This window comes from Limulus polyphemus, unplaced genomic scaffold (genome assembly GCF_000517525.1).
Source record: "Limulus polyphemus unplaced genomic scaffold, Limulus_polyphemus-2.1.2 Scaffold1564, whole genome shotgun sequence".
In the NCBI taxonomy this organism is placed as follows: domain Eukaryota; kingdom Metazoa; phylum Arthropoda; class Merostomata; order Xiphosura; family Limulidae; genus Limulus; species Limulus polyphemus.
In genome coordinates, this window is record NW_013667174.1 from 92,622 (window position 1) to 108,354 (window position 15,733).

Here is a 15,733-nt window from a genome sequence, read left to right on the forward strand (position 1 = left end):
GATTTTATACTTAATATCAGTGTTGTTTTTTTTTAATTTCAAAAGTTTCATGTTTTATAATGTATGAAGATAGATGCTCAAAAAATTTTTTTTTGGATTATTAGCTGCAGTGTGCACAGAAATTAATTACAGTTTCTCAACTGTTCCTAGCCATTTCAATATTTTATGTATAATAATAAAAAACTGTTTAAATGCATTTTTTGACTAGATCAAGGAACAGCACATTAATGATAATTCATATCATACAACCATAAACTTATCGATGATGCTTTTCCATCTTACAATCAGGTTGTTAATGCCCTGATTAAAGAAATCACTAGGCTTTGAAGACAAAAAACATGTTGATGTCCTCTTTAACACCTTCCACATTTGCAATTTACACATACAAGTTACACTAATGTGGTTGAGGCTCAGTAAAAGCCTGGTGTTGCATCTCAGCTAACACTGTCAGTGATCTATACAAATATGAAGGTTCCTCGACTGTTCTTAAGTATAGACAAATTATGATCTATCATGTCATTCCCTTAGGAACGTTTGGTACGGATTCATCATCTAGCAATACAATGACACCAAACATACAGCAATGTTGTGAAACATTATACTGATGGTAAAGACACTGCTGGAACACTCAAAACTATGGCTTAAAATGCACAGTCTCAGATATGAAAATTATTAATGCTGTATGAGCTTATTTAAAAAATTGAGAAGGTCAAAAGGCAATCAAATGACTTGGTTAAATTTTGGAAAGAAATACAGGACATCTGGATTAACATTCCATAAATGTGGATTGATAAATTGTATGACAGCATGAAATCAAGGTCTAAGGATCTGTGTAAACAGTGAGCTCATGTACAAAATACTAATGCATAGTACAACCTATTAGCTTTTCATTTATATTTTCTGTGATGTTTTACTATTAATAAATTTGTCATCTAGTTGCCATTATTGTCACATTTGACTTTTATATTTTTATTGCTTGTGTGTTCTCATAATTATTTACATTATTGTACATCACAGCACTTATCATGACATTCAAGTATATTTTAAGTAGAAATAAAACACATTTTCTGGCTGCAACTCACCTTATTCAGATAACACTTCTTGTCACCAATACCACCCTTGAATGTTGAAACACTGCCTTCCCAATTATCAGTTCCATACCTGGAGACCTGGACTTGTTCTAGTTTTGTTAATATTTCTTGTTTCCTTTTTTGAAGAGCAGCTAGTGGTTGTAAAACTAAATTCTTAAGAAGAAAAATAAAAAAATGAACATTTATTTACCTAAATCCTTAGTAAATTTAAAGTTAAAGGTTTATATAAGAATGAGCTAGAGTTGCATCTTCCAAAAAAGAATACCAAGTTATACTCAGTATAAGTATACAAGTTGGTTCTAAGAGTCATAGTACATGAACAGTGCCTTTCGTATGGTGTCAGTTTCACATATTTTGCTACCAAGTGAACCAGTGAAACCTTATTCATGGCACTAGGGCAGTAAAATTGAAATGGCTGCCAAACTTGATCTTTTTCTCTGATTGCTCATCATTAACTAAATACTTGGAGGGATGGAGGCATAAGAATTCTTCTACCATACTTCACTGAAACTGGTTCAGGTAGTTATTAACAATAACTTGTGACCAAGACAGACAAAAAGACAATTCTGCTTTATGTATATAAATATATATAGTTATGGTTTAGATACTGAAAGTAGGCAAAACATTAGAAACCAATAGGTCCGATACTTGTGACAAAAACCATGTTAATTGCAGATGATCTTTCCCACAAATCTTAGGCCTAATAGACAAATGTAGATATAAATACATTATTATAATTATGGCTTATGGCACTTTATTTTCCATAGTATCTTTATTCTTCATTTGGTCAAACTGCTACAATCCTTGACATGACTTATCTAGATCTACATTAGAGAGACTGGGAGACCATGCTAAATTAATATTTCAAAATATCATTAAATAAAATGTTCCAACAATAACCAAAAAACTAGCCTATGCAGTTAAATACAAATTCCATGAATGTACCTTAAAAACTTCATAAAAAGATTTGGAATTTATTTGTATGAGATAAAAATAATTCAAAACTCACTTCTTAACCTAAAATTTTAATATAACTTGAAATCATTGAAAACTAATTCGTACACCTTCTTTGGATTTATTTAACTTTAGAAGACATTTTTAGTTTCTTAAAATCATTTCATTAAGCTAATAAACAATAAAAAAACAACACTTTAAACATACAAATTGACAACATTTATTATATGTATGGTATTATACTCAAATTCTTAATAATCTTGACAATGAAAATTTAAAAGCTACAAATAAATTTTATTACAACTACATTAAGTTATTCATTATTTTGTTCCTCAATTCAAGAATGTTATCTTAAGTACACATTCTTAATTAATTGTTCTTACATGTTTTTCATGTTCATCCATCCCTTTGTTGGTATTACCCAGGTAACTGCATCTTTCTCTTGCAGTCATATTAACTCCACTGCATACAGTAGTTGAGGCTACAATGGGTCTTCCTTCAGAGTCTTTAGCTACCATCCTAGGTACTGAATAAGTGTTATGAAAACTAATATGACCTCTTGACAGAGTGGCAATAGCAGCTGGAATAACTCCCAGAAGTTGAGTGTGAGGTTGCACAGGAGTACTTTGAAAAATCTCTGGACAAAGTACTGTTCCTTGCAACTGGTAGTGACTGGGACTGCCATGACAAATAACTGATATGCTTCCCTGTTTAGAATAATCTGGTGTTACAGTAGAGACAGCCATTGGTTCAAAGATTGGGCTGTCAGGGTTCAAAGTGTGCAAGGGTTTTGACTGAGTTCCAGAAGATATGTTGGATTTTACCACTGTTGCTGATGATCCACACACCACTAAAATAAATTAATTAATGCAATAACAAATAAGAAGTTTAGATAAAAATCTTCTTTCATTTTTTTTAAGACTAATAAACTCTGATTTTTAATACATAAATATATGTTATTAAAATGTTCAAAGAGAGACAGTTAAACTTCAAATATGTCATGTTCCTTTTCCAAATAATCTCGGTGTTCATCTTAATAAGACATACTTTGAATCAAGTTAATAAACTTTCATGTGTAAGTTTAATACAAAATAATCTTTGAGTCAAGTACTTTCTGAAAACTAAACAATAAAAACAATTTTTTTTAAAATTTATATAAAATTAGAATTTTTTCTGTCAGCTTTATGTGCCAATTGTTAGTATTTCTTTTTGAACATCAGAATGTACCACAAATACCCATGTATTGTGCACACTTTTTTCCCAAAATTTTTGGGCTCAAATACAAAATGTGCACTATATGAGGGAACAATATTGTTCCAGTTGTTTCAGGTGAAATTTTCAGTCCAAATGTTGCCTCAACACAACTTATATTCTGACATAATCATCGTTTGTTGCTGTTGGATCACTGGAAGTAAAAAAAAAGGAACCACAACTAACAGGAACGAACAAAAGTCTGAACTCCTGATATTTATCTTTTAGGCTTCAAGCCATACATGTATAACATGTTTGTTTTGTTAACCATAAGAACTGCACAGTTTATATGCTGGTATTTGATTATAATGATCAGTCAAAATATAAGTTGGCAAAACATTTTCGATTTTTGAGAGCTTTCTTACACTGGGTTGTAAGAGGATTTTACTACCTTATGCTATAGTAACATTCAATCGTAGTCACTCTCCTATGCTTTATGTACAGGGCATTATTGAAAAATGCATATACACAAATTACAGGTCTTTGCTTGTTTATTAAGTAATAGATTAATTAGTAAGCAATAGTATACACTCACACATGCACATACAATTACTTATCAACACAATAATATACCACTTGCTATCCAAATGTCAATAAGCTGTTAGAATTATTCTACACACTATACATGGCCATATTGATTTTTCCTAGTAAGTGAGAACTAAAAATATACTGAGCACTACATAGTAATAAACATCAGAGTGAACTATTGGCAATTTGTGAAAGACAGGATGTGACTGGTGGATCTGATTTTCTAGTTTATGGCTCCATAAACAAATAAGATTAAAGGCTATAAAACTTATGTTTTGTCTGAGTAATATCTATATTGAATTGGAAATTTACATTAAATTCTATACTTCTCAGAGGGGTGGTAAATAAATTTAAGAAGAAAGAAAAACCTAGAGAGCAAATGTCACAATTCTCATACTAGGGGAGATTGAGGATTTTTAAAAATGTTTTCTTATAAAATTAAGAATTTAAAGCTTATATAATATTAAAATTTGATTTATTAACTATTAATAACTTTAAAATACAGTTACAAAGTTTTATTTTTATTAATTAATATGGTATGTATTTTAAAATGTATTATAACTGTCAGAAAGGTGTTGTGGTTGAATTTCTATTCACCTGCAATATAAAAGGTTAAAAAGAAACAGCCAAGTATACACAGTAGTAACTGTAAGTATTTGTATACTCACCTGCCTCTTTTTCATACCCAGAGGTGTCTGGTATAGAAGATACTGCAGAACTTCTCACGTAACTGCATGACAAAAATATCTAAATTATCAAAGCCAAAATCAGGGGAAAAAAAATAATGTACTACAAAATTTACATTCCTATTTGTATTTGTGGCTCGAAATAATGAATGCATGTGATCAAACTACCATCTTAACTAGCTGGATGAAAAAATAATTTAATGTGGAACAAAATATGAAATGAAATTATACTTCCAAAAGAGTTATCCAAAATAATTACCTTATAAGAAATATCCCAATCTAAATAACCCACACATATACAGGTATCACCTAAATCTACAAATGCTGTTGTGCAAGGTTAGAAAATCAATGATCCAATGAAATGACACTGCTGACTCACTAAACAAATAATTAAGAATAAGCCATAAAATAACGACCCCCCAATGTTACAGAAAACCGTGGATTATTTTGCCCACCAAAACATTTAGTTTTTTTTAAACTTGTACAAAAAAATTATTCTGCATTTGGAAATGGTGGTGTCATCATTTTATGTTTAATTTTGATTGAAGGTATGCATAAGGGCTGTCAGCCAAATATGTTTACTTTATCTTTGTTCATTGACGTGGTACTTAACAGTTAAGAGTACTAATTAGGATGACTTATTACCCAAGTGAGCAAGTATTATAATTAAAAATAAGAGTCCATTATCAAATTAATTTCTGAAAGTTTTCTTCATTACTAAAATCATGTCTAATTAAATGTGGTATTGATATGTATTGCACTCTTTTAGAGAAACTAACCCCATGGTAACATTAGACAATAACTGTGTAAAATTCACATCTGAAAAAAAAATGACCTATTTCTGAAAGTGATTAAGTTATTGCATTTCTTCTAATATCATTTATATATTTTGTGATCTATGTAATTTCTCAGTTTCATGAATATACATAAAACAGTAAACAAACAGCAGTAGCCTGAAGCTTCACTGAGTAATGTGAAACTGCAGTTTAAAATATAATCTCACGTTAATATTCATGCTGTATACAACTCAGTAGTGTGATCCAGTTGTGATTCAGGTTTATTTACAGATATCAAACAGCCAAGTTTAAGGATAATGAATGTCATATAGATATTGGAAGTACAAGAACATATGTGGCCATCACTAAAAACTACACATTTCCTAAGAACTGAGTAACACCTTTTAGTTAGTATATATATATATCTTGAAATATTTCGGGTATCAAAACCATTAAACTGTATCAGAAACACTTTGGATGCAGAAACGGTCTATTAAAAGCTAGGAAAACTGAAAATTCATGACAAGTAGTCTTATCATTAAAGGAAATGGACGGTTAATTTAATCTGCTAAAGTGACTGATACAATCTCAAAACAATAATAGACACGTTATACAATAACTATGAGATATTCTACAAACTGTGAAAATAAAAACTGTTTAATCATACTTAACAAAAATAAAGATTTATTTCACAATGGCATTCTAAGAATTTAAATTGGGTTAATCAATGAAAAAAAAAAAGAAAATTTACAATATGTGTATCTAAAGGTGTATTAACATGAAATAAGAATCAGTTTGCTCAAATTTTATATAAAAAAAGAAGTATACTAAGAAATATTCTTGAAATCTGGTGTTTAATAGCAGATACATAAAAGGTTATGTTATGGTGTGAATGCCTTTGCTGGCAAAGTGTGATCAAGTGGCCTTATGAGCACTGGTATCAATCAAAATGTATTATTGGCAATAAATGTGGCAGACATGGTGTGGTTGAAATACTATTAAACACTTCCAAAAAAAACATGATGGTCCAACTACAGAATGCAGAGTTAAAAAATACACAATAAGCCTAATGCTATTATTTTATGACAAATGTAATAGACTATAATCATTCTTTGCCAGCAAAGGCATTCATATCAAATGGCTTATAGAAATAAGTGTTCTGACCAATACTGTATTTTTTATATCCCAGCCAACCTGATGAGTACTGGTCTTGAGTGAAATGCATCATCAGCAATACATAAAATGTGGTTGAAATAATCTTATACACTCTTCTTACAAAACCATAAGGGGCCTAATAACAAAGGTAGTGCTAAAAAATACAATAAGCCTAATACTATTATCTTATGAGAAATATAATTTATTTAAACTACAATAATTTAAAGTTTCTCTGAAAAAATTCTCTTTTTTTTCAGATATCTTTAACAACCTGAAACACTAAAGCAACTAAATGATGAATTGTAATTTAATACTTAGATGGAAAAGCCCTACTCTAGAAGAAAAAGTGTTATAGTGTGATGATACTTAGTACAGGATTATAAAATAATTTTAAAGATAAAACTACTTGATCGAGAGATTGATGGAACTTTTCCCATTTTAAAAATGTTTTCTTCATAAATACTTAGATTCAAAAACATATATTTTGTTCAAGCATTTGAATCCTTTTAAACTTTCCTTGATAAAAGAACTGAACAATTATCATTATTCAACTGCCAATTATTTATACCTCAAGAAAAAAAAATCCATGAGAGACCTGAAAAGCACAAAAAAATGTTTTATTTTAGATTTATAAAGAATATCTATACTGACACAACTTTTATTCTCTGGTTCATTTCTGGACTTCTCCTAGAAAGCACGTTGGTTTTGCTTTTCTACTTGTTTGCAATTATTAAAAATTCAAGTACACTATGTATTCAAGTTTAACTTGTTTTTTTAACTTAGAAGGTTCTTGCTGTAGAAAAATTGACCAAACGTAGAAGTTTATGCTTTGTAATAAATACTGTCTATAATTAGTACCTATTAGTAGTATACATCCCACTTGGAAGTTTTCCAGGTGCTTGAGGTTTGGTTCCATTGGTTACAGATCCTCCAGTTCCACTACTACCAGAGAGCAGGGAATGATGTCCACTGTTCTTCTTGTTTTTGGCTCGATATCTGTGTAAATAGTTTGTTTGTTACTAAGTGCAAAACTACACAATGTAATATCTGTGCTTTGCCCTTTGCCCAATTTTTTGCATTATCAGCCCTCAGACATACTGCTGAGCCACTGGGGCAGATGGTGGTTGCAAATAGACTAAAATATTTTCAAAGGAAGTAACCATCTAATTCTGTAGTTCTCATAATTGATAAATAAAACAAAAACTTTAGTACACAAGAATGGTAATGTAAGAACTAAACGGCATATAATGACTGAAACAATTCAACCTTAAACTAACCTCAAAACCTTGGATCATTTAATCATCTATGCCATTTCAATTAATATCCTATCCAATAGTGAAAAACAGCTCTAGAATTTTTCAACATGCATTAGATGAATGTGATGTTGTCCAGCCCCCCATTATGTTCAAAGTAGTCAGTAAAGATTTTTTTTATTATATACTACTTGTTTTAGTTAAAGGCCATATTACTATTGGAGAAAAGACTTCTGATTCTTCAAAAAAGGTTGTGATTAAACAATCAACAAAGTGCTACTGAATTTTTACTCACAGTTTAGGTATTTGAATAAGATACAATATCATTATGAAAAAGTTTAATAATAGTTTTTTAAATCAAGGTACATTAACTTAAAAAATACAAACATTTAATGCAAGTTAAAAAATAAAAACTGATAAAATCTCATGGCCAAACAAAGACGTATATCGTATGTAATACACATAATGCACCCATGCTATAATAGAAGAAAATATAACTACTTAAATTTTAATACGAGCAACAATTTCAAAGATCTATGTTAAATACATAATACTTCATTCATATGTCCAGATCAGGCAGGCAGAGACATTCTATTTTTTAGTTGTAGTTGGGCAAACTGGGGTATTTTTGATGTGCTAAAATAAGCTTATGACAATCATATTCGAACAGACTTTACAAAATAAATTTCCAGAACTCTTACATTTTGCAGGCAAGATCAAAGTAGTGATTTCGTGACAATTCTGTCATTCAAACATGCTCACCAGTGGTAACTGCATGTCTTGGGTCTCACAAGGCATAAGATTCCCAATGGTCAACACGAAAAATAAACAAATCTGATTTCTATAAGCAATCTGTTTTGTTTAATTGTTTCTTTATACTGGTTATTTCATGGTGGATGTTTTTTACAGAAATGAAACTTCAAGAATTTTTCAAGACCATGACTTAAAAACAGCTGTTTTTCCAGTACTGAAATTTTTAGAACTCTTTTTCTAAGACCCTCCAAGATTTTAATGTCCTGTGGAACCCAGGACATTAAACTTCTGATAAATAAGAGGATACTATACAAATTCTTTCAGGCTATTTAATATTAATTTATCTCAGGTTAAAAGTAATAAATTTTATTGAACAAAAACACATACTATTACTGTACAAAAAAACTGCTGATAAACTTCATCTGATAAACATCTAATCACTGTTGACCTACTTTACATAGTTTATCTGGTACTGGTATTTATCATGAAGTTAATGTGGTCATGAATAGGAAATCCATTGATTATTTGTCCGGATAGGTTTGATTTTAACATTCTAAAATTGTTTTTTCCTGTTGTTTTTTTTTCAGCTAATTTTCAAACAAAAAAGGGACCAGAAATGTAAAAGAAAACAAGTTTAATCAGATAACTAATACAAGCTTATGAAAATGTTTTTAACAATGATTAGACATTTGGGACATGAAGTCTTAAAAAACCAAAACAAGAATAAGGTATTACACTAAAAAAAAATATATTATATTGAACTATCTTTAAAAAAATTCTGACATACCCCCACCAGAATGACTGAGAATTGCAACCTACTTAGAACACATGACTACTAACAGAATTAAAAGTGTATAATGTACTTATTATTAATAAATGAAAACGAAGTTAGTCTTGTGTTTGTGTGTGTCTATATATGTAGTGTATTTCTCTTGTTTAAATACATGGTAAGTCAAAGTTTAATAACCTAATTTATTTTTATGACACTGATTTTGGTTCTAAACTTCAAAACTACACTATTTGTGTAAATCCCGGACTTTGATATTAAGTACATCATGAATATACATGGGAAGACATTAGGTATTTTAATAACTCAGTCTCAAAAGTCTGTCAATCATTACAAATTAAGTTATGGCACTGTAACACACGAGTTCAAACAGTTACAAAGAAATAAGGTAAGCCCACTACATTTTAAAATGTTTCTAAGCAAGTTTAAGTTATACTCTTCTAAACAACTTACATGCAAACACACATATATATCTTAAAACACCTGAATGCTTGTTTGTTTCAACATCAAACATAAGTATATTTTAGACTCATCCAAGGCTTTCACTTTAGCTTCAAGCTTTCAATAGTTTTGACTTCAGACACAGATGAGGAAAATACACATTTTGTGAGGCAACAGTAATTCTGTAATGCTACAAATGTTAATCAACTTGCTCAAACATTTTTTCTTTCTCAAAACATTAGCATAAAATAGAAAATATATATACACATATGTAAGTATGAGACTACTTAGGCAGTTACAGAGTCTGTACAATCAACATGAATTCAACAAAATAAAGATTTTTCATAGTTTTTTGATCTGAAGCTTGTTGTAAAGCACAAAGCTGCACAATGAGCAACCTGTGCTCTGCCTACTGTGGGTATTGAAATCCAATTTTTAGTGATATAAAGCATCAGACTTATCGATTAGTAACTGTGATTGGATGTGGGGGGGGGGGGGTACAGTAGTTTTTTGTAATAAACTGTCAGTTTCAGTATCAAAATGAGTGTTTTTTGATAATATGAGGTAATGAAAGGAAAGTACCACGTTTAGTTTGTTGGAAACAATGTAGTTTCACAAAAAAGTTATGTTTTTTTGATAATATGTGGTTAGTGACACAAAAAATATGCTTAGTTTGTTAGAAATAATGCATTTTCACAAAAACAACAACAAAAAATCATGTGTAGGGTAATTCTAATTACATGATTTCATGAGAAAGGACATACCTGCAATTTTTTGGAAACCTTCATAAATGTTTACTTCAACTGAAGAATTTCTTATTTTATAGGTTCTTAACTCACAAGAGTTTTTTTACCCCACAAAATTGCATAAAATACAATTCTATTATTTTGTTTTGGTCAATATGCATAAAACAAACTCAAGTATACACACTATTCTATTTATTTATACCTTTCCATTTCTTCTTGTGAATGAGCAAAACTACAGTTTGCACCTCTTGGGCAGCTTCCTCTTTGGGTAAGATCTCGACACATATTTGTTTTGTATTTGACATTCAAGATTTGCTTTTCTTCATGAAGTCTTCTATTACCAAAGTTCTCAATAAAATTCACTAAGCCTTTTACTACTTCAATTGCACCCTCCAGTGCATTTTCCAGCTCCTCCCAAGTAGGAATGGGAGAATCTGTGGAATAACAAGAAAGACATTTTTAACCTTGCTAATTTTGGCAATACACTACTTTAATAACTAGAATATTAAATTACTTAGAATACAAATGAATAATTATTTTTTTAAACTTCTTAACTCTTTCTCATTGGGTAGGTCACAGTACACATCACAACCTTTTACAAAGTTACATTCAAAATTTAAACTACTTATTATCAATGTATACCAATAAACTTGGCAACAAAATGTAGTTAATAAATCAAGTTTTAATATTATACAAGTTTTAAGTTCTTCATTTTATAAGTAAATATTTAACAAAATTCTCAATATATCCTAGTGTGAGAATTGTGACATTTGCTCTCTAAATTTTATCCCTTCTCTAATTTATTTACCACCCTTTCAAGAAGTATGGAATTTAATGTAAATTACTTTATGTAATAAAGACATAAGCTTTCTATTTTCTTTCCTTATGGAGTCATACAATATAAAATCAGACTCGCTTGCCACACCTACCTGTCACATTCTCTCTTTCATAAATTGCCAATAGTTATCTCTGACATTTTATGTTATATTATTTATAACCAATAGAAAACCAAAGTTCAAATTATCAAATGACATGTTAATTTCTGTATTATCTATTTTGTCATTCAATTTCATATTTGTTCTCACAGTTATTACATCAATGAGCTTAGCTGAATGTTTAAAGGCTCTTACCACATAAATAGAAAGCCAGAATAATTATGATAGTTATTGGATATTGTCTGCTTTTTAGATGCTATTATTCCATGTTCTTAGGAGCAATATTAAATTAAAAAAAAAAACTTAGTTTAGCGTGGTAGTACTATTAGTATAAGAAAGTAGGGCTAAGTTTCACCAACAGCAAAAAAAGAAGACACCAGGTAAGTACTATATTTATTACAATAAAAGTAACCAAAATGTTAAAATTTATAATAATAAAAATTCTTCACAAGGTAGGTTTGCGAGCAGCTCCTGCATTACTAAGTTCTTCACATTTGCCAAGCAATTTACAACTTGTGTGTAGGGATTGTTAGTTAGACAACATTCAAAGGTCAATAAAACAAAATTAAGTATAAACAGATGTATACTGTTGTTTAAAGGCTCTTACCACATAAATAGAAAGCCAGAATAATTTAACATCTTTACCTCCAAATTTAACAATCTATTTAACAATTACCTCCAAAATGGTAACTTGAACTCCAGAATTCATTGTTAAAAATGAATAATCAAACACAACAGTGTTAGAATAAAAAAATGAAAAACTGGGAAAAAATAAGTTATCCTTAAGTTTGCAAACTTTTGTAAAAATGAAAAGAACAATTCCACTTTGGAATAAAGTACGAAACAGTTCAAAGAAAATAAAAAAATGCTCTAAGTTTAAAAAAAAAAAGAATTGAAGAGCACAATGAAAAACGTCTTGACACGAGCACTGCCAAACAAGAAGTGAGAGTTTGGTAAAACTGATTAGAGGGAGTCACATGCATCAGGAGGATGTGTTGCACTCCTATTGGTGGAGGGTTACTGCATGATGATTTACATGCAAGAAACAGAGAAAAAATAATTATGTGAGAGGTAATGTATTGCATCGGAAGAGCTCATTTTACACTATAATCCAACAAGGGTTATTTTGCAAGTGGCATGCAGCTTTCGTCACAGAGTACATGTGACTGCCTGTAGTATTGTTGACTGCTTGATCAGCTATAGCACTTACAGTTGTTTCTTACCTAAGTATGTTATAGTTACAGATACAGTTAAAATTGTATTTAGGTTTTACTTTTATATTTAGTTAATTATTTATGTTTCAATATGCATAACTGCAAAGTTTAAACGTTTTTTAAATATACATCATACTGTTCTCAAGGCGTACGATATTATACTGTGCACGAACATTTTGCCGAGATGGATGTGCATTGCTGCCAGAGATACTGTAATATGCCTTGAGGGCACCACTGACTCGTGTCAAGATGAATAATAAATGGTAAAGGACTAGAATGGAAAATAAAACATTAAAAATAACTGAAATTACAAATATAACCAAAAGATCTTTAAAGCTGTTTTACAATAAAATTAAAAAGTATGTATTTTTTTATATTTCCTAATTTTAATCATTTCATTGCATTGTGCATTGATGATAATAGCTAGACTTAATGATATGGTAGAGAAAATTAGAAACAAAATATAAACATTTACCTTAAAAAACTTGATATTCATTTAGGAGGTTCTAGAGATTATGCAAATGAAATAAAAATCACCATCAAGAGTTTGATGCAAGTAACTACAATATTTAAATAACATATTTTTAGTAAAAACTTAATTATTTCAAATTAGTTTAAAGCAATATTTTCTCTCTGATATTTAAATAAAAAATTGTGTATGTAAGTCTTAGGTAACAATTTTTTAAGAGTACGATCCACTACTTTTTTAATTGTAGAAGTGACTCCCTCAATCTAATTTCTAGCAATCCCAAGCTAAACTCAAAGTAACTTCTTTCCACATTTCACTTTTTAAAGTTAACTTTTAATAAACTTTTCTTAAAAGAGACTTTGTTTGTTGTGAATTTCGTGCAAAGCTACACGAGGGCTATCTGCACTAGCCGTCCCTAATTTAGCAGTGTAAGACTAGAGGGAAGGCAGCTAGTCATCACCACCCACCGCCAACTCTTGGGCTACTCTTTTACCAACGAATAGTGGGATTGACCGTCACATTATAACGCCCCCACGGCTGAAAGGGAGAGCATGTTTGGTGTGACGAGGATTTGAACCCGCGACCCACAGATTGCGAGTCAAGCGCCCTAACCACCTGGCCATGCCGGGCCACCTCCTAAAAGAGAAGTCATATTCTAACCTGGATTGGGGTCAATTGCTGCTAACAGCTCTAAATGGGGTCTTAGAACAGACAAACTTCCTGGATCTCCGGTACGCTGCAAAGCTATCACTAGTTCCTGAACACTTTGAGCAAATGACTGTGGGGTTTGTAGCTGTAAAAAATGGAGAAAAAGATATCAAACACTCATGTATTACTTTTCTTTTTTGACAGATAAAACATAATGTGATATTTTTATTGCTTGGACATGCCCTTCATAAGTGAAATAGAAAACTTTTTTATACCCATTACCATATAAAACGTATGTGACAAATATGTTACACTGATCAAAGGAATATTTAGTCTTGCTTTTTTTTTTTATTCCTGTGTGATGATCTTCATAACAAGGACGTTTATTACACTATTCTACAAATAAAGGTAATCAGAAGAATTAATACACATAAGAATTGATACTTTCTGGACTATATATACTGTTATGTATACATAAAAAAAGGACAAATAACTTTGTCATTTGTTTTATTTTGGAATTTATTTCATATTAATCTAAACTTTTCCTAACTGAAAATTTTGCCAGCTGTACACATCTCAAAATATTACATAAAAAAAATCAAATTATAATTTATCCCTTTTTGAAGTTATCATGTTCCACACATACATGCAACAAATGTGTGTGCACCATTATAATAATAATAATAAATAATAATAATAATAATTTTTACATGTTTCCTTACTCTGTCTTAGTATTTCAATAAATAATTTTTTTTTTTTCACAATTTAATATGAAAGATTACATAAGAGCCTGCTAGGCTATCCAGTTTTGATCAAGAGCAGAAAAACAAAGTTAAACCAAGTTGAATAAACAAAATAAAATTTGGGGCTAATTCCATAACTGATATTTTGAACAAGCTTTCAAGCAAAATGCATTTGAATATGAAGATTATGTTAATTATAACTATGTAGAACATTACATAACCAGCAACATAAACCATATCAAAAGCAGAAAAGATGTACAACAGATTGCACTTTATATAAATTAAATAGCCATGCAGTGCAGTCTTCATTGAAGAAGACTCCACTGTAAGACTGCCATTTACAAAGCACACCATTCCTTGCTGCATACCTTACATAACCCATCTAATGTACAAGGATGACAGTTTACAAGATCCTGTTTCAAGCAACTAGACTGGTATGTCTTTGTATGAAATAATATGAATATCTAGCTTACTTTGCAGCTGAACACATCTTTATGTTCTGAGTATATAAATATTTTGCATTGGAAAAAGCTGTTACATACCCTTCCCAAAAGCAGTCAATTTTCAGTAGCATAACACTAGCTATGAAACACAGAATAATAACAAAATGTAGTTCTGTTTGTTTATCTGAAGTTAAGCACAGACCAACACAATGGGCTATCTGTGCTCTGCCCAGTATCGAAATACAGATTCTAGCATTGTAAGTTTGCAGACATATCGCTGTGCCACTGGGGAGTAAGTAGTTCTGATACAATCAATTCTACACAACTTTATGTCATATCAAAAATAATTTTAATATATTGTACTCAAATTTCTATACTAAGACAACAGAATTTTATTCCACAAATCATTTTACTGTTGTTATGATATAAACCTTGTTTATTCTTTTATTCCCCCTTCTTTTGATGTTTAGTTCATTTTCAATAATCCAAATTTTACCCTATTGAATTTCTTTCATGCAGTGTTCAGCTTCAGTAACATTCAATTATACCTCATCATAAAAAAAAGTTGGTGGTCTTTTGTATTCATTAATGTAAACCTGGAGAAGTCTACTAGTTTCCCAATGTATTGCTTCCCAAAACTACATTTTATGCTAAAACAACAGTTTATCATTCAATGTTGGATCTTTGTTTTAATTCATAGGTCTCTTAAAGACAAATACCATATATGTTTAAGTTTAGGTCCGGGTTCTGGACGGAAAGGCAATAAAGCAGTTAATGGTTAATTGTTTCCTTTTTTTTTTTTTTACACAACGACTTTACTGATGTTTCTTGGCAGATCTTAATTGTTGGTTGGCAAATGA

At 30.3% G+C, this 15,733-nt stretch overlaps 1 protein-coding gene across 3 annotated transcripts in view; it reads right to left on the reverse strand.

Moving 5' to 3' along the window:
- The window catches only part of LOC106464116 (roquin-2-like), a 62,081-nt gene that overhangs the window by 25,967 nt on the left and 20,381 nt on the right, over nucleotides 1-15,733 (reverse strand). For all 3 annotated transcript variants that reach the window (XM_022391798.1, XM_022391800.1, XM_022391799.1), the window contains 6 exons: nucleotides 13,700-13,832; nucleotides 10,624-10,855; nucleotides 7,300-7,437; nucleotides 4,493-4,554; nucleotides 2,429-2,895; nucleotides 1,083-1,244 (listed from right to left, as the gene is read on the reverse strand). In XM_022391798.1, coding sequence (XP_022247506.1) covers nucleotides 1,083-1,244; nucleotides 2,429-2,895; nucleotides 4,493-4,554; nucleotides 7,300-7,437; nucleotides 10,624-10,855; nucleotides 13,700-13,832 — 1,194 coding nt within the window. The remainder of the gene's footprint in view (nucleotides 1-1,082; nucleotides 1,245-2,428; nucleotides 2,896-4,492; nucleotides 4,555-7,299; nucleotides 7,438-10,623; nucleotides 10,856-13,699; nucleotides 13,833-15,733) is intronic.